Source organism: Symphalangus syndactylus, chromosome X (genome assembly GCF_028878055.3).
Source record: "Symphalangus syndactylus isolate Jambi chromosome X, NHGRI_mSymSyn1-v2.1_pri, whole genome shotgun sequence".
NCBI classification, from domain to species: domain Eukaryota; kingdom Metazoa; phylum Chordata; class Mammalia; order Primates; family Hylobatidae; genus Symphalangus; species Symphalangus syndactylus.
In genome coordinates, this window is record NC_072447.2 from 33,898,303 (window position 1) to 33,925,425 (window position 27,123).

Below are 27,123 nucleotides of genomic sequence, written 5' to 3' on the forward strand. Positions count from 1 at the left end.
TATTATGTTAGGCCAGTGGTCCCTAACCAGAGGCAATTGTGCCCCCGCAAGGGACATTTGGTAATGTCTGGAGACACTTTTCTTTGTTGTCACGACTTGGAGGGATCTGGCGGGGGCGGGGGGTGGGGGCAGGGGCGGGATGAGCGATTGTGCTATTGGCATCTAGCGAGTAGACCCCAGAGATGCTCCTAAACATCCTACAACACACAGGACAGCCCCCACAACAGGCTTAATTGGCTCAAAATGTCAACAGTGCCAAGGCTGAGAAACTCTGGGTAAATAAGTCTTCAAGTGACTCCCTAACCCTTCATAAACAGCACCCTCAAATGGCTATATAAGAGCATCTGGGCCAGGCATGGGCGGCTCACACTTGTAATCCCAGCACTTTAGGAGGCCGAGGTGGGAGGATTACTTTAGCCCAGGAATTCCAGACCAGTCTGAGCAATGTAGTGGGACCCCATCTCTTAAAAAAAAATTAAAAATTAGCCAGGCATGGTGGTTGCACACCTGTAATCCCAGCTATTTGGGAGGCTGAGGTGGGAGGATCGTTTGAGCCTGGGAGGTTGAGGCTACAGAGAGTTGTGATCACACCACTGCACTCTGGCCTAGGTGACAGAGCAAGCAAGACATTGTCTCGAGAAAAAAAAAAAATATATATATATATATATATATCTGGCTAAGAGGCACCTGTGCTAAGTGGGAATGCACTGATTGCCAAGTCAGAATACCTGGGTTGAATCCTGGATCTGCCTCTTTTCTAGCCGTGAAGCCTCAGGCAGGCAACTGTACCACCCTGCTGATTACCCCATCCTCCTCTATAAACTGGAAATCCCACCACTGGCCATCCACCTCCCACCTCTGAGTGCACAAGAAGCTTCAACACAATAATATGGGAGAAGGGGTTTTGTAAACTATAAAGCACCATGCACATGTGAATGCTACTATCATTCTAGGGTACTAGTTGGCCAGGTTTACTAATGAACACACACTTAGGGTTTCAATGAGTCTTTACCTAGCACATTCCCACTGCCCTGAGTCACATTAACCTACTTCAGATGCTAACTTGGCAGTGATTTTTACTAAATACTGAAGCTGAAAAACATAAAGAGTGGTTTTTCTATATTATCTCTCCCTTGGCTTAAACTGTGAAGCACCAGAACTTAGTGATCAGACAACACGACCTGGAATCAGACTCCTAGGAAAGAATCCCACCTTTACATCTTACTAGCTTGGTGACCATGGAAAGTGATGTGGCTTCTCTGTGTCTCAGTTTCCTCATCTGTCTATCCAAACCAGAACATTTCAGAGTGAAATGGTTTATCATCTGACCAGGACATCTGAGAATGAAAGCAGGTGATGTCAATGTTAATGCGAGGACAACAGGCATACACCAGAACCGTCCCCAGGCAAGCAGAGGATATAAGGTGACTCTGAAAGAAGGGATAATGCTGGGCATGGTGGCTCACACCTATAATCCCAACACTTTGGAAACCTCAGGCAGGCAGATTACTGAGCCCAGGAGTTCAAGACCAGCCTGGGCAACATGGTGAAACCCTGTCTCTACAAAAAAAAAAAAAAAAAAAAATCAGCCAGGCATGGTGGTGTGCACCTATAGTCCCAGCTACTCAGGAAGCTGAGAGGTGGGAGGATCACTTGAGCCCAGGAGGTCGAGGCTGCAGTGAGCTGTGATTGCATCACTGCACTCCAGCCTGGGTGAGAGTGAGATCCCATCTCAATAAATAGATAAATAAATAGGCCAGACATGGTGGCTCACGCCTGTAATCCCAGCACTTTGGGAGGCTGAGGCGGGCAGATCACGAGGTCAGGAGATCGAGACCATCCTGGCTAACATGGTGAAACCCTGTCTCTACTAAAAATACAAAAAATTAGCTGGGCGTGGTGGCAGGTGCCTGGAGTCCCAGCTCCTCGGGAGGCTGAGGCAGGAGAATGGTGTGAACTCGGGAGGCAGAACTTGCAGTGAGCCGAGATAGTGCCACTGCACTCCAGCCTGGGTGACAGAGCAAGACTCCATCTCAAAAAATAAAAAATAAATAAAATAAAATAAAGAAGAAAATGATAACAGTGCCTGCCTCACAGGCTTGTAGTGATGACTAAATCAGATAAAAGAGGCAAAGCACACAGTACACGCTCATTAAATGCTAGCTACGATTTTTTTTTGTCCTTACTCCTTCCATTCATTCAGCAAGTCCTTAGTGCCCAGGCATGACTCTGGGTGCCAAGAAAGTAACAGGAAGTCAGTGAATAAGAGCTTATCTGGGCCGGGCGCAGTGGCTCACGCCTGTAATTCCAGCACTTTGGGAGGCCGAGGCGGGCGGATCACGAGGTCAGGAGATCGAGACCACGGTGAAACCCCGTCTCTACTAAAAATACAAAAAATTAGCCGGGGGCGGTGGCGGGCGCCTGTAGTCCCAGCTACTCTGGAGGCTGAGGCAGGAGAACGGCATGAACCCGGGAGGCGGAGCTTGCAGTGAGCCAAGATCGCGCTACTGCACTCCAGCCTGGGCGACAGAGCGAGACTCCATCTCAAAAAAAAAGAGCTTATCTGATCAACAAAGACAAAAGGATTTATTATTATCCCAAAGTCCCTGATTCAGGAAAGCTATTTCAGTTTGACTAAAAGTGAGCTATAAATGAATCCCATAAAGTTGTATTAATTAATGCCCTTTGTAACTTAGCACTCAATGCTTCAAGGCATGTTACGATATTCGCTCCCTTTCATTTCTATGCACACCCCATTATGATGAATTACATATGGCGTGTCCACCAAGACAGCTTTACAGAACCCATACATTATGAAAGCAAAGTTGCTTTAGCTTGCTTTTCTGCATGGAGATGCATCTATATCTTTTGCCAATAATTAAGCATTTTAGTTCAGTATACTAGAACAATTTTCTCTAAAAGTCAACACTCACCATAAGAGGTAGATATTCCTTATTTTATAGAGACGTTCTTTAACCTCTAGGGGCTTGGTGCTGTAATCACAAATTCCTTTTCCTTCCTCCTTTTGCCACCCTCCATTTCAGTAAAATTGGTCTCAATTACTATGACCACAAATTCTCACACCCTAACGTTTCTGTACTCAACTACGGGGCCTTGCCCTTTCCTCCTCCTCCTCCTCCTCCTCCTCCTCCTCCTCCTCCTCCTCCTCCTCCTCCTCCTCCCCCCCTCCTCCCCCTCCTCCCCCTCCTCCCCCTCTTCCCCCTCCTCCTCCTCCTCCTCCTCCTCCTCCTCCTCCATGTTCACATTTTACCAGGCACATTCTCAGTCAGCCCTCCTTTTGTGCTAATTTCTGAGGCCATTACAGAGGCCACATTCCACTCCTTCGGCGATTGTTAGATCTCAAACGCCAGCCAGACCCCATCACTGGAAAGGCATGCTATGGACCTCCAAAAAGAGTCTGCCTATGGAGTAAGCTGTTTGTGGGTAATTCACAACAAACTGAGGGGCTATCAGTTTCTGTTGTACTCCATGCCTCTGTCTTGATTCAAAGAAGCTTAAATCAATGGTGTGTGTTTTGATCTGGTGCTAATTACGCAGATGTGTTTAGTTTGTGAAAATTCAACAGCCGTACCCTCATGTGCATTTTATGTATGTCTATTATATTGCCATAAAAATTCTTTTTAATAGCTTATACCATGTAAACCTCTATATAAACTAAGCATAGTTTACACCTCACCTACACTAATGTCCCTCAAACTGTTTTCAAATGGATTGCCACCAATCGGTGGGCCATGTAATCAGTTTAGAAGGTCCTGACAAGCATCTGTTGAATGGAATGGAGAATACAAGAGGGCATCACGCACAGTGAAGGCAGCTACTGTTTCAGGAAACTTACTTCAGTTACATGGATGTGTACTGTAGACCAGGTTGCCAGATATTTTTTTAACTGCAGAACTTGGTTGATAAAGCCCTGGGAGACACTGAGTACATCAACAAATAAAAGATGAATTTGGGAGTCAGACAAGCCTGGTTTCTGATCTTGGCTGGTTGCAACCTATGTGCTTAGGAACAAGTCACCTAACCTCAGTGAGCCTCCATTTTGCTATCTCTAAAATGGGGGTAAAAACTGTCAACTCCTTGGAATTGGTGTAAGGTGTCAGTGAGCTGGCAAACAGTCTGCCACAGAGTGCTACTTAAGACATGATCCCTACCCTCACTGCCATTTAGGTGGTGCTTTGGGCTAGCTTCTTTACGTGTAGGAAGGAAGTTTCAAGGAAATATACAAAGAAGGGAAGTGCCAAGGTGGAGATCTCACTAACATCTGAGAGCAGCAGGGCAGGGGAAAGCTATTACCCCAGCACATTTGGTGGTAAGTCATCTGGCTTTGGATTCTAACCAGAGGGAAAACCACTTTCCAAGATAATGGGGTTTTTCACATTATTCTTGGCAGGAGGTGGAGAAAGGCAGAAAGGGAAGAAGGTCTCAGTAAAGAAATAAAGCATTTATTTTAAGCAAATCACTTTGAAGACAGGTGGTTTTCATTTTGAGAACAAAAATGATGCTTAAAACAGAGAGTTATCCCAGACACCAGCCAGGGGCTGGCCAAGAGAGGAAAACAGTGCCCTGGGGTCTGAAATGCTCCCAAAGTGCCAGAGCAGTGATGGATGCAGATGGGGAGGGGGCCAGCCACATAAAACATGGGACTAGCTCTATCAGCTTGCAGTCACAAACTACTTAAAAGTAATTCACAGTGTTAATTATCCAAGGCAACTATTCATTCAACAAATATCTGTTGAGAATTTACCATGCATCTAGAATTGAGTTAAGAGCTGGGGATATGGTAGGGATAAGACAGACAAGGCCCCTGCCCTCATGGAGCTAAAATTCTGGTGGGAGAGACATCAAATACCAAGTACATCAATGAGTTAACAAAATACTTACAGGCTGTGATATAAGGACTGTAAAGGAAATAAATGCAGTGATGTGATGGGAATGGAGAAAGGAAACTCAAGATGGAGGCTGGCCCTTGAGACAAGATGGCCCTGGAGGGCTGCTCAGAGTGGTACCCGAAAGAAGAGAAAGGGCCAGCCAAGCAAGGAGCCAAAAAGAAAAAAAGGGGCATTCCCAGCAGTGAGACCTGCAAGTGCCCGGACGCAGAGACAGTGCTGGGACAGGCGAGAACTCAATATGGTAGAAGGCAGTGGCCGAGTGGGAAGATGACCCCAATGAGGCTGAAAAGGTAGGCAAAGCCAGACCATACGAGGCCCAGTAGACCACAGAAAAGAAAGTGGATTTCAATGAAAAGCAAAAGAAAAGTACTGAAGGTTGGCACTCTGATACATTACTTTGATGTTGGTTAAGAGGTGCTCTTAAATCATCATACGCAAAACAAACTGTCCTGATGATTTATACAATGTCTCTCTGTAATCAGTGATAAAAGTTAGCACTGTGTCAGAGATCACTGATACACGATTATTGAGGAGTCTTGCCAGTCAAAGACAAACAACTTGAGCCTATGGATGAGATGAAAAACGAGGAATTCAATGGGGGAAAGGGGTGGGAGAACTTGTGACTGGAAAGGGAACACTATCATCAGCAATTAACTCACAGCAAATATAAAGCACACAGTACAGTTAATTAACAGAGCAGGCTCTAGAAAGTGCCCTAAACACACAAGCACACACACACGCGCACACACGCACACGCATGCGTGCACACACACACACACACACACGAAAGGCAACTGGGGCTTGACCGACGTGCATGGTGGCTGCCTAAATTCATAAACACATTAAATGAAACAACACAATGGAAAAGTACCATGATGGTGTCCTACATGTACTTCTGAATCAAAATTCAGATGACTGCTCAGCAGTTTTCAATCAAGGTTTATTTTTATTTTTATTTTTTTGACACAGGGTCTCACTCCTGTCACCCAGGCTGGAGCACAGTAGCATGATCATGGCTCACTGCAGCCTCGACATCCCAGGCTCAGTCAATCCTCCAGCCTCAGCCTCCTGAGTAGCTGGGACTACAGGCGTGTGTCACCATTCCTTGCTAATTTTTTTTATTTTTAGTAGAGACAGGGTCTCACCATGTTGCCCAGGCTGGTCTCGAACTCCTGGGCTCAAGAGATCCTCCTGCCTCGGCCTCCCAAAGTGCTGGAATTACAGGCATAAACCATTGTGCCTGGCCGAGGTTTACCTTTTGTTTTCCTTCTCCCTCGCTCTGGATGAATATAGGTTTTAATAAGTTGGAAACTCAAAGTTGGACGGGAAAGGAGTCTTTTGAATTATCACTCTCCCCAAGGACCTGTAACACAGCCTCCTAACTTGGGTCCCCAGTTCCCATCATCTTTAACTTAAACGTTATCTATGAGATATAACCATGACTCACTCAAACCCTTTCCCCAGGACCTTGTTTTGGGAGGCGGGTCACCTGGCCATGACTAAAAGGGCAACCTGGGGCTACATACTTAAGCAAGGCCAACTGGCCGACCCCAAGATCAAGCCTGTGACACTGACCATGAGAACTTGGTGGCCACAAAAGCTGCCCTGAAACAAGCCAGGACAGCAACACTGGTGGCATCTCACAGAGCCCAACACACTGCTTGCATTTATGGCACAGAGTGCCACAGAAAGGGAGAAGGATGGCAACCAAGCACCAGGTGCCTTCACATTCATTACTTTAAACAATCCAGTAATCCTGTGAGGTGGTAGGATGGAGATTTTCAGATGAGAAAAGTAAGACTTGGAGAGATCTTGGTTAGCGGCCCATGGCTGCACAGTTAGCTGAGTAGGGAACTGAACCTCTCCCGACACCTCAGTTGGCATCTGGCAACAGGACAGTACTCTTGACAGACCCCAAGCTGACTTTCTCTCCTGTCTCCCATCTCATTCTTACCCCCACTCCGTTTATTTCTTCATACTACAGGAAAGCTAAATTCCACACCTGGCTTGCTCCCAGATTCCCAAATCTGCCAGCTGCATCAGAAATGCTACCGGCTCCCAACACCTGAGAGGGGTACCTCACTGCAGAAATGGATGCCTGCAGGGGGTTTGGCTGAATGCAGCTGTCTGTGTGCAGTGTCCCCTGGAGAAAACTCACCTGGCTGTCGATAGTGATCAGAGAGGGAAAGAGCCACCAAACCAGATGACAGAGCTATTCAAAATCTTTATAAATGCCACTACAAAAGGAACTCAGCCAAAAGAATCCACTTCTATCACAGACAAGGGCTTAGTGAAAGAAATACCCTTCGGCTACAAACCAGAAAACTGAGAAGACCTGGGGCCAAGTGGAAAACAGTGTTGGTCACCATCTTGGAAGGACTGGCCTGAGACCAAATTACCCATCATGCCTCCCTCCTGGCCTACAAAGTAGTCGGGCAACAGGCTACAAAAGATGCAGACATCGCAACAATCAAAACAGATGTATGGCCTACTTACAATCTCAGACAAGTCTGCGGCACTTGGGGCTTTGGCTGCTGAAACCTCCATTCTGTGAAGTATGAAATGGTAATTTCTGGCTGTGTCTGAACTCTGGACAGGAGTAAGTTCCGTGCTCTCCGAGAACTGCAAGTCTCTCTGATTCACTTGGCAGCAAAATTATTCTAAGCATCCTGTCCCGTACCCAACCCGCCTGCCCCTCCCACTACACACTCACACTGGTGGTTTTTTTGTAATTCTTTGCACTTATTTCTGTCGCAAATCAAGTGAAAAGTAATCCAATCTCTGGCACTTGAGAGTGTGGAACCTGTATGACTGAGGAGGAGGAAGAGCCACCTAATTAGGAAGAAGTTATAATTAACATCAGAGAGGAGAGAGCTGGAGAACCGCAGAGTCTGCAGTAACAGCAAAATGGAGATTATTTGAGACAGCTGAAACACTCCACCCAGGCCTCCAGAAGAGGACATGCACGGGAAACAAAGGGCATATGGTGTTTGCTTTCTTCAACATCCGTTCTCACCATTACGAGCTGCACCAGCAAACGCTCATTGCTTACATGTGGACAAACCTCACCCTGAAATGCACTCTAAAATACAGCTCCTAATCAAATAAATGACTTTGCAAAGCAGAGGCTTACCTTGATTTTTTATTACATATAAGTAATAAAGTAAAATTTAATAAAGTCCAAATAACTGGCAGAATGTCTATTTGGCTCAGTGAAGCATGTATTATACTTGAAAGTCCATTTTTGTTAATTTCAAGTTCATACAGTAATTCAAATACTGACACATTCAGAGCAGGATTTTATTTTTTCCCCAAGGAGAGATTCCAAGGGACTAACTTAATAACTAGATAGGAATGATTTTCTACTATTTACTACTAGTCATATATTTAGATATTTCTATCCTAAAGCAAACAGGTTTTTCGAATGTTACTCAAATCATTTACTTCCCACATATGTCAGTGTTACCACCATCACCAATATTACCCTCACTATAAAACTGTTCAAAGGTAAACTTCAGCGAACTTCTTGACCAAATTATGAGAACCTCCTGAATTAGTGAGATCTGAATTGATACTTTTCAGAGATGTAAAGCTAGGGTCAGCTTCAAAAATACTCACGTATTATTACTCTCAAGCCTATTGAGATCAAAGATCAAATCCGCTGTCACTCAGCCAGGATGAACTGGGATTGGTCTGCCTTCCCCCAGATAACAAGTTCAAAGTCAGAGGATCACCTTGCTTGCATTTAACATAAAAAAGGCCCCCAAGTGAAAGGAAACAAACAATCCAATGTGGTTGGTCAGTAACCCTCAGTGAGCACTGCTAGTTGCCTACCCAGTAGAGCTGGCTCCCTTCCTCCTTCCCCAGCAGAGCCCACTCCTGGTCACAGGTGCCCATCCATTCCCCCATGGAGCCCATTTCCAGCTCTAGGAAGGACAGCCTAATTAATTCTAAGCCAATCATTGCTTCAGGGCGGGCAGTGGGAACAAAGCTCACCCAATCAGACTGTAAGAAATAACTCCTCCTACATACAGGCTGTGAGCAAGGAAGCAAAGGGCCCCACTGCAGATGGATGCCATTCTACAACCAACTGATGACCACAGGGAAGCCAGCCCTTGGGTGAAGTTACTGCCAGAACAACACAGTGGGGGAAGAGACAGCAAGAACACGGATTTCTGATGTCACACTGAGCAGCTGACCACACTGCCCCTGGGATCCACCCTACCTCTAGCCTCCCAATTATGCAAAATAACAAATGTCTGTGTTTAAGGCAGTCCCAGACAGGTTTCTGTTCCATGCAATCTCAAGTGTGCTGGGAGGAACAGGCTGAGCAGTAACTGGGTAGCCAAGAGTAAGAGTTTATAATTTGGGAGACTCCTTAAAGTAAATAATACATTTGCAGAAAACATTCTCCTTAAAGAAAAAGGAGAAATCACAAAGATGAGTGGTTGCCTAGGGCTGAGCGTGGAAATGGAGAGTGACTGCAAATGGGCACAGGTTTCTTTTGGGGGTGATGGAAATGTTCAAGAATTAGATTGTGGAGATGGTCACACAACTCTGTAAATATATTAAAAAGCACTGACTGGGATACTCAGTAGGTCAGTATCATGGCATGTAAATTAGACCTCAAAGCTGTTTTTAAAACCTTGCCTGGGCCGGGTGCAGTGGCTCACGCCTGTAATTCTAACACTTTGGGAGGCTGAGGTGGGCGGATCCCTTGAGGTCAGGAGTTTGAAACGAGCCTGGCCAACATGGAGAAACCCTGTCTCTACTAAGAATACAAAAAAATTAGCTGGGCATGATGGCAGGTGCCTGTAATCCCAGCTACTTGGGAGACTGAGACAGAAGGATCACTTGAACCCAGGAGGCAGAGGTTGCAGTGATCCGAGATTGCACCACTGCACTCCAGCCTGGGCGACAGAGCAAGGCTCTGTCTTGGGAGGGGTGGCCGGTGGGGAACATGCCTGGAGGCTCAGTGCGGTGGCTCATGCCTGTAATCCCAGTACTTTGGGAGACCCAGGTGGGCGGATCACTTGAGGCCAGGAGTATCAAGACCAGCCTGACCAACACAAGGAAACCCGGTCTCTACCAAAAAAACACAAAAATTAGCCAGGTGTGGTGGCGCATGTCTGTAGTCCCAGCTACTCGAGAGGCTGAGGCACAAGAATCACTTGAACCCGGGAGGCGGAGGTTGCAGTGAGCTGAGATCACACCACTGCACTCCCAAATATTAAAACAAAATTAAAAAAAATAAAAAACTTGCCTGGGAGCAGGTGCTCATTCAGGAGAGGTCACAGATTGAAGGAACTTTCCTCCATCCACATGTGACGGTGTGGCATACCCCTGCTTAGAATCCTGCCTCAGTGGTTCCCAATTACCCCAAAAGTCCAAGTTCCTTTCAAGGGCATGCAAGATCCCTCTCACCTTCTGGCCTCGCTTCCCATTTTACTCTGGCAAGGCTTATTTCTAGGTACTCATCAAGCTGTAGGCCTCTGTTCACACTCACACTATACCCTCTTTCTCACTCGCTCTGGGCTCTGGCCCGTCCTCTTCATCTGATCAAATTCCTTCCTCTTCTGCCCCAGGCTCTTAGGTCCCCCTCCCTTTGTGCTCCCTTAGCATACTGGGCATGCACCACAACGGGTTGGAAAAGTGTGTTTCCAGGTCAGTCTCCCCTCATGCTCTCCCCCGGGGCCCAGAACAGCTCTCAAGACATAGCAGACACTCAACAGATGCCCACTGGACTGGGCTAATCTTTCCCTTTCGGGAAGGGCACCAATCTCTCCCACAGGGCACTGTGTCATTGAGGTTGGGGGCGTGAGAGCCAGAGGCAGGTTCCAGGAGTCCTTGCTCTCATCCACACCCACCTTCCTCCAGCGACTTCAGACTTAGCACAGGACACAGGGGGCAGCTTGCACTGGCAGCATCCACAACGTGCACGAAATCCCTTATCCAGATCACACTTAGCGCTCTGCTTCTCCGCTCCAACCCTCCCTGACACAGAAGTTCATGGTGACAATGCACAACATCTCTCACTGTAGAAGCTTCAGAAAGGGAAGACAGGGAATGTCCAACTTTTTTTATTTTTGTGATTGTGAGGTTTCCCTTATTTATTTTAGAGACATTGTCTCACTATGTTGTCCAGGCTGGTCTCTAACTCCTGGGCTCAGGCAATCCTCCCCCACCCCAGCCTCCCAAGTAGCGGTGACTATAGGCACACACGGCACACGCCACCATGCCTGGCTAATTTTTAAATTTAGTGTAGAGACAAGGTCTTGCTATGTTGGCCAGGTTGGTCTCAAACCCCTGGTCTCAAGTGATCCTCCTGCCTTGACCTCCCAAAGCACTGGAATAGTGGCACTGGAATAGTGGAATACAGGCATAGGCCACCGTACCCAGCCCCTTATTTTTTTAATCCTTAGATAATGTAAGGAGCTAAGAAAAGTCACACATGCAACACTGGGAAACACTTGGTTTTGAAGAAAGACTCCAAGTTAAAAGAGAGACACAGTAGCCTGAGGAGAGCGAAAGCTAAGTCTCTACCTGGTGTCTTATCTTCCTGCTTGACCTCAGGGGAAAAGATTAATAGTAAGATTTATGAAATGTTAAGAAGATACTTGCTGGGGTGTCTCAGTTATCAAAAAAATAATAATAAAATAAAATCATACCGTGAAAGCGGCAAAACTCCATGGTGGTATCTGCTTCATCACAACAAAGACATCCCCTGGCCCTTCTTTCTAACCTATCCTGGCTCCCCACACACTGCTAGAAATGAAACCCCAGGCTGGGCACAGCGGCTCGTGCCTGTAATCCCAGCACTTTGGGAGGCCGAGGCAGGCGGATCACGAGGTCAGGAGATCAAGACCACCCTGGCTAACACGGTGAAACCCCGTCTCTACTAAAAATACAAAAAAATTAGCCGGGCATGGTGGCGGGTGCCTGTAATCCCAGTTACTTGGGAGGCTGAGGCAGGAGAATCAGTTGAACTCGGGAGGCAGAGGTTGCAGTAGGCTAAGATCGCGCCACTGCACTCTAGCCTGGGCGACAGAGTGAGACTCCATCTCAAAAAAAAAAAAAAAAAGAAATGAAACCCCAAACCTAGGAGCGTAGGAAAGAACTGAAATAACACTTTAAATATTCACGATGGTAACTGCAACTCCTACCTCATAATCATGACTTCTCTTTTCCATATTTGGGACCCAGCTTCCCTGGACGCACTCCAGGGGCCTTCACAGACATTATCTAATGCTAGGCAGGTCAGCAAGCTAACCATTAAGTACTCTTTTTTTTCTCCACTCTCTCTGATTTAAGCCAGTTTGGACATACTCATAAAGAACTAGTGAGTTCCCTTCCAAGATGGGTGGCTGCTAAGATAGCTCACGTAGTTTTGGAGTGGAAGCCCTTAGGATGTCAAAAAGCTTATCTTTAAACATCTCAATCTGATTCCAACAGTGAAGTTTTCAAAGCTGTCATTACTCCCCCATCCCCAATAAACAAAGCTGGCAGATTTATTATCAAATGATTTCTGTAGCTTTTTTTTTTTTTTCCCAAATACCTGCTGGTTTCACCCCTGCAGAGATCTAATTCAGTAGGTCTGGTGTGGCTGTGAGAAACTCTGTTGTTGAAGCTCCCGCGGGTGATCCACACAGCCAGAAGATAGAGAGCTAGGTCTAAAGTGTCAGAAATTATTGCTACTAAAAGGAGGATCAACTGGGAGCTTCTTAGAACTGCAGAATCTCAGCTTCCCCAAACCTACCCTCCCCCAGCCCAAACCCTACCCCCCAACAACCCCCCCCGCCCCCCGCTGCCATCACAATCTGCCTTTTAACAAGATCCTAGGAAGAAGGGCACATCTGAGTTTAGGCAGCCTAAGGCTACACTGTCGTCTGGCCTCAGAATCTTCTAAGGTTTTTGTTTTTTGTTTGTTTCCCCTTTACAAATTGGAGGGCACAATCAAAATTCACATTCCAGTTTTTTCCAGGACCTTTATTGATGAACAACAGAGTCAAATCCTGCTCTCACCCTCACCATCCTCCTAGAAAATATGACTAGTCAGATTAAATGTAAAGGGAGTCAAAAATGAGACAAAGCCTGTTTTTTAAATTAAAGCAATACATTGTTCCATTTGTGCTGGCAGCATCAGCACTTGCATTACTGCGCATGTTTAAAGCTGCCAGTCGAATCAACTCTAGATAGTCAAAGCAGCAGAACCTGCAAAATCTTTAGCGTTAAAGGGCTTTATCTGGAACCAAAGCATTCCAAGGTAAATAATTCCTGGAGCTAATGAGAACTACTAATTGCATCCATTCTTAAAAATCAATATACTTGAAACTTTTTAAAGATTCATGTGCTTATTTCCCTTGTTCAAATAACATCATAAGGCATTCACAGGAAGTTGTGGTTTCAATTGAGACATGGCTGCATATTAAAAAAAAAAAAAAAACACCTCACAGTACCCTATCACAGAGCTCCGCCAAGACTCCCAGCAGGTTCTCCGAACCTGACAGATTTGGGTGCCCCTCATGCTAATTACCGTCTGGTTTGAGGTTTGTGAACATAACCAAGGCCACCCAGACAATGCTGTACCGTAGTACAATTAGGGGTGAGAGAACACAGACTCTGGAGTTAAGCCACCCACTGGCCCACGTCCAGACCTGCCATTTACAATCTGTGCTCCCTTGGGCAACTTACTTAATGTCTCTGGTCCGTGGGAAGTGCTATATAAAAATTTGCTGTTTGCTGTTTTCATCTAACATGCAGTCCCATGAATGGTACAGATAAAGGAACTATGCATACAGTGGGTGCTCAGTTATTGCTAATGGTTGAAGAACTCTCCATTCACCTGGTATTTCCCTCAACGAATATATCATGACCAAATACCAGCAACCTTTTGGTGTATCAAGAAAGGTACTCTTGGGAAAGTGTTTTTCTTCCCCTAATGGTGAAAAACAAAAACCAATGGATATAAGCATCTTCTTAATCCAATGTAACAGTCTCCCTCTCCAGTCAGGTACTTAATATGGTTCATTTATATTATGTCTCATGTCTTCTCAAAAAATAAACACTACTATAGAAAAAGTATGAAAAGCATTTGAACAGGTGAAAAATGCAGTCTACAGAACAGTAGACTGGGCCAGGCACAGTGGTTTATGCCCATAATCCCAGCACTTTGGGAGGCTGAGGCGGGTGGATCACTTGAGGTCAGGAGTTTGAGACCAGCCTGGCCAACGTGGTGAAACCCTGTCTCTACTAAAATACAAAAATTAGCTAGGCATGGTGGTGTGCACCTGTAATCCCAGCTACTTGGGAGGCTGAGGCAGGAGAATCACTTGAACCAGGGAAGCGGCGGTTGCACTGAGCCGAGTTCACGCCACTGCACTCCAGCCTGGGCGACAGAGTGAGACTCCATCTCAAAAACAAAACAACCCACTAGACTGGTACCAATTACTTAACAGTTATTGAGATCACAAAAAGTGATTTACAGAATGTTCCAGGTAGGGAAGTGTCAGACAACATTGCCCTCATGGTATTAATACTATACAATAACATTCATAGTAGTAAGACACAGCAGAAATTGGGATGTTGCAACTATTTACCCATTTTCATCTATTTTAAGCACTCATGACAAATGAACAAGTGATAGATCGTTCAACATGCATTTACTAAATCCATTTCCTTAGGCAGTTTCAGCAGCCAATGTTTTCACATAAACTGAGTTAGGACACGAATTTAACAACTACGTTTGGTTTTCGGTTTTCTTTTTCATCAGAGGCTCCACTTTTAAGAATACCTGTCCTTCTAATTAGTTCTCACAACAATCCTGGGAAGTCAGGCTGCCAGAGTTCAAATAACTGGGTTGACCCTTATTAGATCTGCAATCTTCAAGTCAGGCAACCTGAGCTTCAGTTTTCCCATCTGTAACATAGGAATAATCACTACTTGGGGCAAGGGATGGAAGGTAAGGAGTAGCTGAGTTAGTACAAAGAACAATACTTTTGTACTGGATAAATGATGAAGTATCTACTCACAGTTGCAAATTCACATTCCTTTTCACCCTGTATCAGGTCCTGAAGTGGTTACAAACAAGATCTAACAGATTCTCCTTGTCCCTCAAAATGGAGGAAGACAGGTAATTCTTACACACGTTTAAAGAAAACTCACCCACCACTTCATCCCTAGAAGTTGGCCATGACAGCAACACAATTGTAAAGCTTGCTGTAATCAGTACGATGCCCATAGCGCTTTTACCTTCCAAGGCAACAGTGTAGACTGAGGGAGGATCCAACCTTGTTCACACCTCCGGGCAATTACACTTCTTGTTCTCTGCTTGGATGGCTCTTAGTAATGGCAGGGGCCTCTTCCTCATCATTCACGTGTGGGCTCCAGCTTCTCCTCACCTGAAACAGCCCACACACTCCACCAGCCACTCTAGCCTTTTCCTCTCCTGTGTTTCTTCATGACATGTTTCAGTATAAGTATCTTTTCACTTGTCTGTGGTTAAGCCCTCTGTACTCTGTTGGAGTGTAAGCTCTCTAAAAGCTCAGATCTTGTTAAGCTCATTCTGAAATGGCTCCTAAAATGGTACCTGTCACAGAAAGGGCACTCAGTGGACAGAGCTAGGTAAGACACATGTGTGTTTTGATCGTTGCAGCAGCTATATCGCATTTGCATCTGGTTCTACCGAGTGTTTTGTCTCTTCAGACTGCTTTTACCTGCCTTTTGGCATGCCTTGTAATTTTTGGTTGAAAGCCAGACATTTCGTAGAAGGTAGAAGATACTGAGGTAAATGAGCCCTTAGTGTGGAACTGATATTAATCTAGTCAAGAGTTGAGCTGCGTTGAGGTTTGTTGTTCCTATGAACATCAAAAACTTCAAATTCCTCTAGTGACCTTTTTTGTCCCCTCTCTTGGCTTTGGTGCTTTCCTTTATGCTGTTCCTAGTGTGAGCCTGTCTCTTGCAGCTCTCCCTGCTGCAACCCACTGTTATTCCTGGGGGCTTGCTAGCCTGCGGGTGGGGTGAGGGAAGAAGGGCAGTTCTCTAATATTCCAAGTCTCAGTCTCTAAAATATACACAGCGGGCCTGTGTCTTGAAGGTGTAGGCTTCACAACGTATTTGCCCTAGGGATAGAGCTCCTCCCACCCCAAACTCCCAGCTGTAGCAGGTATCACCAATGTTCGCAGTCTACCACCCGCTTAAAGACCTTTTTTTAGGTGAGATGGAGTGCAGAAGGGGCTGAAGGGGAGCTCCATCCCCCAGCTGCAATGGTTAATTCACCAGGGCCCTCAGACCATAGCCTTCCTCTGCAGAATAAGCCTTTTGCTCCTTAAAGGAGAAGGGTCTAAGTAGATTGCTCAGTGGTTCCTGAGCCAGCACCATGAGTTTTCTCTGAATTTTCCCTCACCCTCCCAGTTAGAGCCAAATGGGGTTCCTGGAAGAAAAGCCTGCAAAGGGATAGGACCCCCTCCCCCCACAACTGCTGCCCTCAAGACTTCACACTCTCAAGTTAGCCCACACTCAGCCTCCAGCAATTTGTCAAATTTTCTAGCTTAATCTTCCTACCTACTTCTATGGGGTCTGGTGGCTTCTGCTCCTGTAAACAAATGCTCAGGTCCTGTCCTGTGTCTCAGAAGGCACCTCTTTCCAGATTTTGAAATGGTCGTTGGCTCTGCAAACTCAGTTCTCTGTTAATTTCCAATCTGTCCAGATTTTTTCTTGGAAGCGTGGGAGGGACATCTTTGCAGCTCTCTACATCTCTGAGCTGAAATCAGAAGTCTACTTATTTATTTTTTTAAGGATCAGAAGTAAGTATGACAAAATGGCAACATTTGATAGAACTAGGTAGTGGGTAGCTAGATGTTGGTTATATGCTCTTTTATATTTTCATGGTTCAGTAACATTTCAAATCATAAAATTAAGTTGTAGGTGGCCATGGTAGAAAAGAGTACTATAATATAAATAGACTGAAGTATGTGTACAGCACTTGGCTCTTGTTCAATAATTTACAGAAATCACCTGAATTTTAAAATACAACCAGCATTTTTGGCAACACTTCAGAAACTGTCCTGAAAAAATATAAATCACTCCAATACACCATTAAATGTCAGTATCAGCCAGGCGTGGTAGCTCACGCCTGTAATCTCCACACTTTGGGAGGCCGAGGCAGGCGGATCACAGGGTCAGGAGATCGAGACTATCCTGGCCAACATGGTGAAACCCTGTCTCTACTAAAATACAAAAAATTAGCTGGGTGTGGTGGCGTGCACCTGTAATCCCAGCTACTCGGGAGGCTGAGGCAGGAGAATCACTTGAACCCAGGAGGCGGAGGTTGCAGTGAGCCAAGATTGCACCACTGCACTCCAGCCTGGCGACAGAGCAAGACTTGTTTCAAAAAAAAAAAAAAAAAAGAAAAAAAAATGTCAGTATCAAAGAAGGGAAAGGAAAAACTGAAATGGAAAAATTAATGTTCTAAAAGAAAACAAATGTATCTTAAAATGTGCATGTTTATAAATCAAAGTATATGAAAATTACATGTTAATTGATTCACTATTCTTTAAACTGATATCCAACCATCATTAATATTCATGGAAAATGAAAATTAATAATGCATGTGCCAGCAGACCATAGGTCAACCAGCAAGTGCCAGATCCCAGATTGCAGTATATTATGCAACACCTAGTAACCAAACATCTTAAACCTTCAGACTGCCATGCTTCCTTTTACCCACATTCCTAATTTAATATAATTGGTAATCGCCTATAAATGAAAGCAGCAGCAGCTTGGTAAGATCCACCTCATGGAAAGAACATTCCCTTTTTACTTAAATAATTCACTATCTCAGATAATAGCAAATAAATGATATGCTACTAAAAAGTGAGCCATTTAATAACTCCAAAAGTGCAGATTAATCTTAAGGATTGTGTATTAAATTCAATTAAACCAGATGAATATTTAACATGTCCTTCTATGTCCATAAGACCATTCTAGCCACTCTGGGAAGAGATGGGCCAACATAAATCATCTACCAATCCCTGCCATCAGGACAGACACAGGGATGGGTCATAGGGCTGAGTCCAGGAAAGGCAAACATGCACCACATTTGCATACATTCTCATTAGCAAAGCGAGTGACTTGCAAGTACTTTTATGCTTTAACATTCACTTGTACGTTCCATTTAAAAGGGAAAAAGAATATAGTTTATAGTAAAGCGAATCTTCGTGTGACTTTCATTATAATGAATGAAGACAGGACTAAATTTGTCTGTAATGAGACTAAAATGGGCTGAATCTACCAATGATGAATCTGTGGCTTTAATTATGTGTGGCTCTGTGAGATGCACCCCAGGTGGAACTGCAATCAGGGTGATCACTCAGACAACTAGATAACACACTTCACCCTGCCTGAGAACCATCACTTGTCAACTGTATTACGTTGTCACAAGGGCTGTTTACAAATCAGCTACATCTCTGCATTGCAACATGCCCGAAATTAGATCTCACATCCAGCTTGAGGGCTAGGGACTGTGTTCAGCTTCAAGCTGGCAGCGCCCTAGACTTGATTGTCACCTTAAAATATCTGTTAATGGAACCCATTCAAATTCAAGTTTTAAAATAAAAGGATGAGTTAAATTGAATTAAAAAAAATCAGAAGCTAAAAAAGGAGTGAGGTATATGGATTTTTAACCACCACTGACAGCAGAAGCTCACACTATAATTGCATGGATTATATGCACCAAAGAGATCAGCTGTCATGTGACATTTTAAACCAAATAACAGAGCAGTCCTTGGAAAAATGTCAATAAGCACAAAGAAGTGATTTCTCAACATCTGAAACCACACGAACCTCCATATTCAAGCGTTTCGGCATTAGTATTACATGCCACCAGAGCCTAATGTCGTAATCACTCATTTAACACAGAGTAGCTGAAACTACTTTCATAGGGCAGATGTATTTTTTTAATAGGCAGATTGGCAATTATTCCAGTTTCAAGACTGGGGGAGAAAAAAACTTGTGCGCACACTCACGATTTTGCAGCTGACAGAAATAAGGATTGAATTGTGAAAGCAAGAAAAAAAAAAAGATTGAATCGTGAATATAAGCCAGGCTGTTAAACAGCAATTACAGAATGACAGCTACCATCCTGATTCCTCTCCTATCTGTGCCCATGAGGGTCCCGATATTACAATATGACTACAGGCTTAGCAGTTAGAACTTGATAGCGTTTATGGTTTTAAACAGCTGTAATGTATCTTTTACCAATAATCTGTCAGCCTATTGATTTTGGATGTTGTCTCTAAGACAAAATCTTATCTGGTCAGAAAGCAAATCCCACTGGACCAAAGCCTTCGGCAGCAGGCATCACACTCTTGACAAGGTATTCTCCAAACATGTCCAGCTTTGCTAAGAATATGTCCACATGTTAATACGTCATCAATTCCAATTATGTTGTAGTTTAATCACAACTAAAGTGTACATCTAATAAATATTTTAAATATGGTTTTAATGTTAATTTACTTTTTCTTCTATGATATGCAAAAACAGTCCCTCTTTGGTTTTGACTTGGCCCCCACTGCGCCGATACTAGCTACCTGCACTAGCTATCTCAGATCTTGACCATGGCTTCATTTGACAGCCAGGAAAAGTACAACCCCAAGAGCTTCAGCATGGCCACCAGTGGCACAGCTGGTTCACAGCACAGCCACAACTGGAACTGGAACCAACTTCACAACCTTTACTGGCAACCCGTGAGTTGTGGCCTCCCTAGAAGAAAACTTCAGTGTAAAGAGGATATAGTCACCAGGGCCTCCCCCACACCTCCTGGGAACTGAGCACAGCTCTTAGGAAAGCATTGGCACGGTTCCTCCAGCTCTGGGTCTCCATCTGGGACCACCTGTCTCTAGAAACCCAAGGCAGGATGTGGTTTGACTCGGACAACTTCTCAGCTTACAAACTCAGGCAAGCCCACTTTGTTTTTCACCCTGACTCCCAGACACATGATATCATCTCTTTGTTAGTCTTCATGAGAAAATCCTGGTGGTCCCAGAGGAAGTATGACAATAATGAAAAGCTCTCCTTCATGACGAGCAAAATAGGCAGCTAAGAGCAAAAATGAGCTGACTTCATACACCTCATTCCACAAATAACTGTGTGTTTGTGTGACTTTTGTGCTAGTACATGTAGTGACTACACATTAAAGAGACTTTCACATCTTCACCTCCACTCTCCCTGAACTCTCCTCAAGAATTTATCTCATCTCCCTCAGTGGCATAAAGATGATGAAATTTACCCCTTAGCCTGGGAGTGGGGCAATATACTATTTCAAATCCCCTTGTGAGTTAAGAAGCTAAAGTGAAACAAAATGTCTTCTGGGTAGCCCTAGAGATGTACTGCCCATATGTTCCTTCAAGAAAGAACTTGGCCGGCATAGTGGCTCACACCTGTAATCCCAGCACATTGGGAGGCCGAGGCAGGAGGATTGCTTGAGCCCAGGAGTTTGAGACCAGCCTGGGCAACTTAGTGAGACCCCGTCTCTACAAAAAAAAAAAAAAAATAGCTGGGGCTGGGCACGGTGGCTCACACCTGTAATCCCAGCACATTGGGAAGACAAGGTGGGCGGATCACCTGAGCTCAGGAATTCAAGACCAGCTTGGGCAACATGGTGAAACCTTGTCTCTACAAACAATACAAAAATTAGCCAGGTGTGTTACTGCACGCCTGTAGTCCCAGATACTCAGGAGGCTGAAGAAGGAGAATCGCTTGAGCCTGGGAGGCAGAGGTTGCTGTGAGCCAAAATCGCACCACTGCACTCCAGCCTGGGTGAAAGAGCGAGACCCTGTCTCAAAAAACAACAACAAAAAATTAGCTAGATGTGGTGGTATGTGCCTGTAGTCCCAACTACTCAGGAGGCTGAGGTGGGAGGATCACTTGAGGCTTGGAGGTCGAGGCTGCAGTGAGCCATGATCGTGCCACTGCACCCCAGCCTGGGCAACAGAGTGAGACCCTGTCTCCAAAAACAAACAAAAAAAAAAAAAGAAGAAGAAGAAGAAGGAAAGAACTAACTTGCACCTTCGGGATCTGCCTCAGCTTTCTTTCTAGCAGAGGCCATGCTCTCGCTGAGGAGCCAACAGCTGGTCACTAATCTGGGGAGTGCAGTCCTAGAGCCTGGCCATTTCTGCCCATTTCTTTTTTTTTTTTCCAGCCTTACTGAGGTATGATTGACAAAGAAAAATTGTATTAATATAAGGTGTACAACATGATGATCTGATATATATATATATATATATATACACTGTGAAATGATGATCACAATCAAGCTAATTAAGAGACTCATCACCTCACAGAGTTCCCTTTTTGTAGTAAGAACATGCAAGAGTTACTCTCAAATTTTAAGTATGTAATGCATGATTATTAACTCTAGTTACCGTGCTGCACAGGAGGTCTCCAGAACTTATCTTGTAATTGCAAGTTTGTGCCCTTTGGCTAGCATCTCCCCTTTGCTTCCATGGAGCAATTTTTTTGTCCAGGAGCCCCCTGTTAGGCTGGCCAGGACAGACTGGCATCACCACCTGAGGCTCTCCCTGCCCTGCTCCTCTGCTCTCTCATCCTTCAAGGCTGTTATCCCCCCCAGCCCCCAAACAAACCTTCTGTACTCCTAACTCCATCTCTTCATCCGAATCCTACAGTACCAAACTGCTAAACACCATCTAAGTATTTCTCCAGTGTCTTGGAGTGGCTTAATACTGATATTAATAGCTAATATTTGTTGACAAATTAATATTTACCAAGTTGCTCTGCATGCATAATCTCACATCACAGGGTGACAGGTAAGAAAAGCAGCCATCCTTGCATCAAACAGGAACTGCAGTGCCAGAGGTGGTTCTGTGGTGGGCCTGGGCTGAGAGCCAGGCAGCTGTGCAAATTCCTATCTCTAGCCTGGACCTGGCCCCCACACTCCAGACCCACATCCCTACCATGCTTCCCAATGCACAGGACAAAAACCTTAGAGTCATCTCTCCCTCCTTCCTCTCCTGTCACACCCCCAGTCTTACCAGCAAATCCCATTGGCTGTACTTACAGAAATATCCAGAATCTGACCACTTATCACCCTCCCACTGCCACCCCCTGGTCTCCCCTGTATTCCTGCAAAGGGCCTCCAAAGTGCTCTCCTCGCTTCCACCCTTCCCCCTTGCAGTCTTTTCTCAACACGGCAGCCAGAGGGAACCCGTTAAAACATCTCTGGTCACATCAACCTCCCTAGTTACTTCCCATCTCACTCAGAGTCACAAGTCACAAGGCCCTCCCTGATCTGGAGCCCTATAACCTATGTCCTCTAACCCTTTCTCCTGTTGCTCTCCCCTGCCCTCTTCCCTCCGGCAGTGGCGGTGCACTGGTCTCTCTGTTTTTCCTCCAATAAGCCAGGGACACCCTCCTCCGTAGGGCCTTGGCACATGCCGTTCCCACTGCCCGAAGGGCTCTTTCCCCCAGATCCCCACAAAGCTCTTCCTCACATCCTCAAGTCTTGACTTAAATCACCTTTTTCATGAGGCCTTTCCTGGCCTCCCTATCATAAATTGCAATCTCGCCCCCAACATTCATCTTCCCCTCCCCTTCTTTCTCCTCCTCAAACACGCTTGCCCCAAGAGACTAGGCCCAGGGTGAGGCTCAACAGGGTCTCTGAGGCCCACATCTCCTCTCACACTCCACCCCCACTTCTCTCTCCCTCCATCCTTCTTTTCTCCTCCCAACTCTACTTCTGTCATTGGCCCTCCAGTCTCCAGGCCAACCACAGACAGGCCAAGTGATAATGCCTCCTTGGACCTGCTCAAAGCTAGGGGTGGGGCTTCCCCAAATCCCAGCCTCAGATATGACAACAGGTTGACAGAGTCTGACCTCCTAAGAACTCAAACACCTGTCATCTGTCACTCATCACCCATCACCCAAAAAGGGCTGGAGAACTGCAGTGTATGGGAAAGTGGTATGGTTCTGGTGGTGGTTATTATTTTTTTAATTTAATGGAAAACAACAAGGACAAGAGTTAGAAATCCTAAAAAAATACTAATGCTGAGACTCACAACCAGAGATAAAGATGAGACTAAGATGCAGCCTGGGCATCGGGATTTTTAAAGCTCCTTGGGCGATAACTCGTGTGCTGCCAAGGTTGAGATCCATTGGAGATTTTTTTTAATTTTTATTTTGAAGTAATTATCTACTCACAAGAACTTACAAAAACGGTGCATAGAGTCCCATAAACCTTTCACTTAGCTTCCCTCAGTGATGATATATGACTATAGTACAATATCAAAACAAAAAAATTGACATTGGTACAATACTGTTCACTACAGACCTTATTCCGTTTTCATCAGTCATTCCATACACTGATTTGTGTGTAACTCTTTGCAACTTGATCCAATGTGTAGATTTGCACAAATCTACACACTGGATCACAATCAATATACAATCAAGATAGAGAACTATTCCATCTTCAAAAGGAACTCCCTCATGCTACCCCTTTATTGTGGTACCAGTCTTCCCCACACCCTGTCACTGTCTCTTGGCATCCAGTAATCTGCTCTCCAAGTCTATAGCTTTGTCATTTTGAGAATGTAATATAAATGAAATCATACAGTGAGAAACATCTTAGGTTGGCTTTGTTAACAAAGCACGATGCCCCTGAGATCTATCTAAGTTGTTGTGTGTATCCGCAGTTCATTCTGTTTTACTGCTGAGTAGTATTCCATGGTATGGTTGGACCAGAGTTTGTTTAACCATTCATCCACTCAAAGACATTCAAGATATTTCCAATTTGCAATTACTACAAATAAAGCTGCTATGAACATCTATGTACAGGTTTGTCTGTGAACTTAAGTTTTTATTTCTCTGGGATGAGTGTCCAAAAGTATAACTGCTGCGTCCTATGGGAAGCACATAGTTCTATAACAAACTGCCAAACTATTTTCCAAACTGACTGAACCACTTTTCATTCCCACCACCAATATACGAGAGAACCAGTATCTCTGCAACCTTGCCAGCATTTGGTGTTATCACCATTTTTAATTTAGCCATCCTAATGGCCATTCTAATAGATACATAGTAATTTCTCATTGTGGTTTTAAATTGCATTCCTCTAATGACTAATGATGTTGGACATCTTTTCATGTGCTTATTTTACATCTGCATATTCTCTTCAGTGAATGTGTGTTCGTGTATTTCACCCATTTTTATTAGATTGTTTTGGTTTCTTACTGTTGCATTTTGAGAGCTCTACACATTCTAGATACAAGTCCTTTGTCAGACATGTGGTTTGCAAATATTTCCTCCCAGTCTGTAACCTATCTTTTCATCCTCTTCACATTTTGATGAAGTCTAATTGATCTTTTTTTATTTAATAGATTGTGTTGGGCAGGTGTGGTGGCTCACACTTGTAATCCCAGCACTTTGGGAGGCCAAGGCAGTGGATTACTTGAGTCTAGGAGTTTGAGACCAGCCTGGGCGACATAGGGAGTCTAGGAGTTTGAGACCAGCCTCTACAAAAAATACAAAAAATTAGCCAGGCGTGGTGGCTCACACCTGTAGTTCCAGCTACTTGGGAGGCTGAGGCACAAGGAGCACTTGAGCATGGGAGGTCGAGGCTGCAGTGAGCTGAGAATGTGCCACTGCACTCTAGCCCGGGCGACAGAGCAAAAACAAAAGAGATTTTGTTTTTGGTATGATATCTAAGAACTCTTCACCTAGGCCTAGGTCCCCAAAATTTTTGCCTATGTTTAATTCTAACACTTTTACAGTTTTATGTTTTACATTTAAATCCATGATCCGTTTTGAGTTAATTTTTTAATAAGATGTTAGATTTAGGCCAAGGTTCACTTTTTTTGTCTATGGATGTCCAAATACTCCAGTATCATTTGTTGAAAAGGCTATCCTTCCTCCATTGAATTGCTTTTGCCCTTTTGTCAAAAAGTCACTTGGGCATATTTGTGTAGGTTTATTTCTGGGTTCTCTAGTCCATTCCTTTATCTATATGTGTATTCCTGTGTCAATACTAGATTGTCTTGATTACTATAACTATTAAAGTAAGTCATAAAATTGGATAGATTCCTCCTATTTTGCTCTTCTTTTTCAAAATTGTTTTCAAAATGTTTTGGCTATTCTAGTTCTCCTGATTTCCTTTATAAATCTTAAACTAGTCTACAGCTACAAAAAAATCTTGCTGGAATTTTGATAGAAATTGCATTAGATCTACAGGTTAATTTGAGGGAATCAACATCTTTCCCACATTGACTCCAATCCATAAATATGGTATGTCTCTCCATTTATTTAGATCTTCTTTGAATACTATTAACATTTTGTTGTTTTCAGCATACACATCCTATACATGTTAAGTTTATACCTAAGTATAGTCATATGCTGCATAACATTGTTTTTGTCAATAATAGACAACATATACGTCAATGGTCCCCATAAGATTATAATACGATACTTCTATTGTATTAAGTACCTTTTTTATATTTATATATGGTTTTGTTTTTGTTTTTTTGAGACAGAGTAGTGCTCTGTTGCCCAGGATGGAGTACGGTGGTGAGATCTCAGCTCACCGCAACCTCCGTCTCCCAGGTTCAAGCGATTCTCGTGCCTCAGCCTCCTGAGTTGCTGGGATTACAGGCACAGGCCACCATGCCCAGCTCATTTTTGTATTTTTAGCAGAGACGGGGTTTCACCATGTTGGCCAGGCTGGTCTCAAACTCCTCACCTCAAGTGATCCAACCAGCTTGGCCTCCCAAAATGCTGGGATTACAGCTGTGAGCCGCAGTGCCCAGCCAATATTTAGATATGTTTAGATATGCAAATACTTACCATTGTGTCATAACTGCCTACAGTAACATGCTGTGCAGGTTTGTAGCCTAGGAGTGATAGGCCATACAATATGGCTAGGTGTGTGGTAGGCTATACCACCTAGGTTTGTGTAAGTATACTACTCTATGATGTTCACACAACAACAAAATCACCTTACAATACATTTCTGAGAACATACCCTTGTTGTTCAGCAATGCATAACTGAATTTCAATTCTTTTGGGAGAGACTGTACATGGCATTGTTGTTTTTAATTTCAGTTTCCATATGTTCATTGCTAGTATCTAGAAATATTAAATTGTGTGTTTGGCATTAGGAGACACACCTAATGCTAAATGACGAATTAATGGGTGCAGGAAATCAACATGGCACATGGATACATATGTAACAAACCTGCACATTGTGCACATGTACCCTAAAACCCTAAAGTATAATAAAAAAAAAAAAAAAAAGTGTAAAAAAAAAAAAAAAATTGTGTGTTTGATCTTATATCCTGTGACCTTACTGCACTCACTTATTCTAGGAGTTACTTGGTAAATTCTTGGGATGTTCTACTGGAGAATCATGTCATCTGCAAATAAGATGTTATTCTTCCTTTCCAATTCATATGTCTTTTATTTTTTTCTCAACTAGTTGCTCTAGCTAGGACTTCCAGTATTACGTTGAATGAGACTGGTAAGAGCAGACATCCTTGCCTTATTTCCCCATTATCAGGGGGAGAGTATACAGTCTTTCACCATTTAATATGGTGTTAACTGCAGCATTTTTGTAGATGCTCTTTATCAAGTTGGGGGAGTTCCTCTCTATTCCTAGTTTGCTGAGAGTTTTTATCATGAATGGTGTTGAACTTTGTCAATTTTTTTCATCAATTGATCTGATTATGTGATTTGATTTTTTCTCCCATAGCGTGTTGATATCATGGATTACACTGATTGATTTCCAAACACTGAAGTGGCCTTGCACATCTGGAATAAACCCCACTTGGTCATAGTATATAATTCTTTTTATAAGTTGCTGGATTGTTTTGCTAATACTTTGCTGAGGACTTTTGTGTCTATGTTCTTGAGGTATATTGGCCTGCAGTTTTCTTTTTTGTACTGTCTATCTGGTTTTGGTATTAAGGTAATACTGGCCTTAGAAAATGAATTGGGACACATTCCCTCCTATTTTCTCGAAAAGATTATGCAGAATTGGTGCTAATTCTTTAAATGTTTGGTGGAAATTATGACGAAAAACTTCTAGGCCTGGAGATTTCTTTTTTGGAAGCTTTTACATGACAAATTCAATTTCTTTAACAGTTAGTTATAGGACTATTGACATTATTTCACTTTGGGTAAGTTTTGGTAGTTTGTAGTTTTCAGGGAATTGGTT

General features: G+C 44.0%; 1 protein-coding gene across 12 annotated transcripts in view; it reads right to left on the reverse strand.

Annotated features, from left to right (window-relative positions):
- Positions 1-27,123, reverse strand: part of SH3KBP1 (SH3 domain containing kinase binding protein 1) — a 356,671-nt gene that overhangs the window by 260,054 nt on the left and 69,494 nt on the right. The window contains exon 1 of one of the 12 annotated variants that reach the window (XM_055269202.2): positions 7,407-7,556. The exons of the other annotated variants lie outside the window; for them this stretch is intronic. Within the exon in view, the coding sequence (XP_055125177.1) occupies positions 7,407-7,457 (51 nt within the window). The 5' untranslated portion in view covers positions 7,458-7,556. Of the gene's footprint in view, positions 1-7,406; positions 7,557-27,123 lie in introns of those variants that run through there. 12 annotated transcript variants of the gene reach the window in all.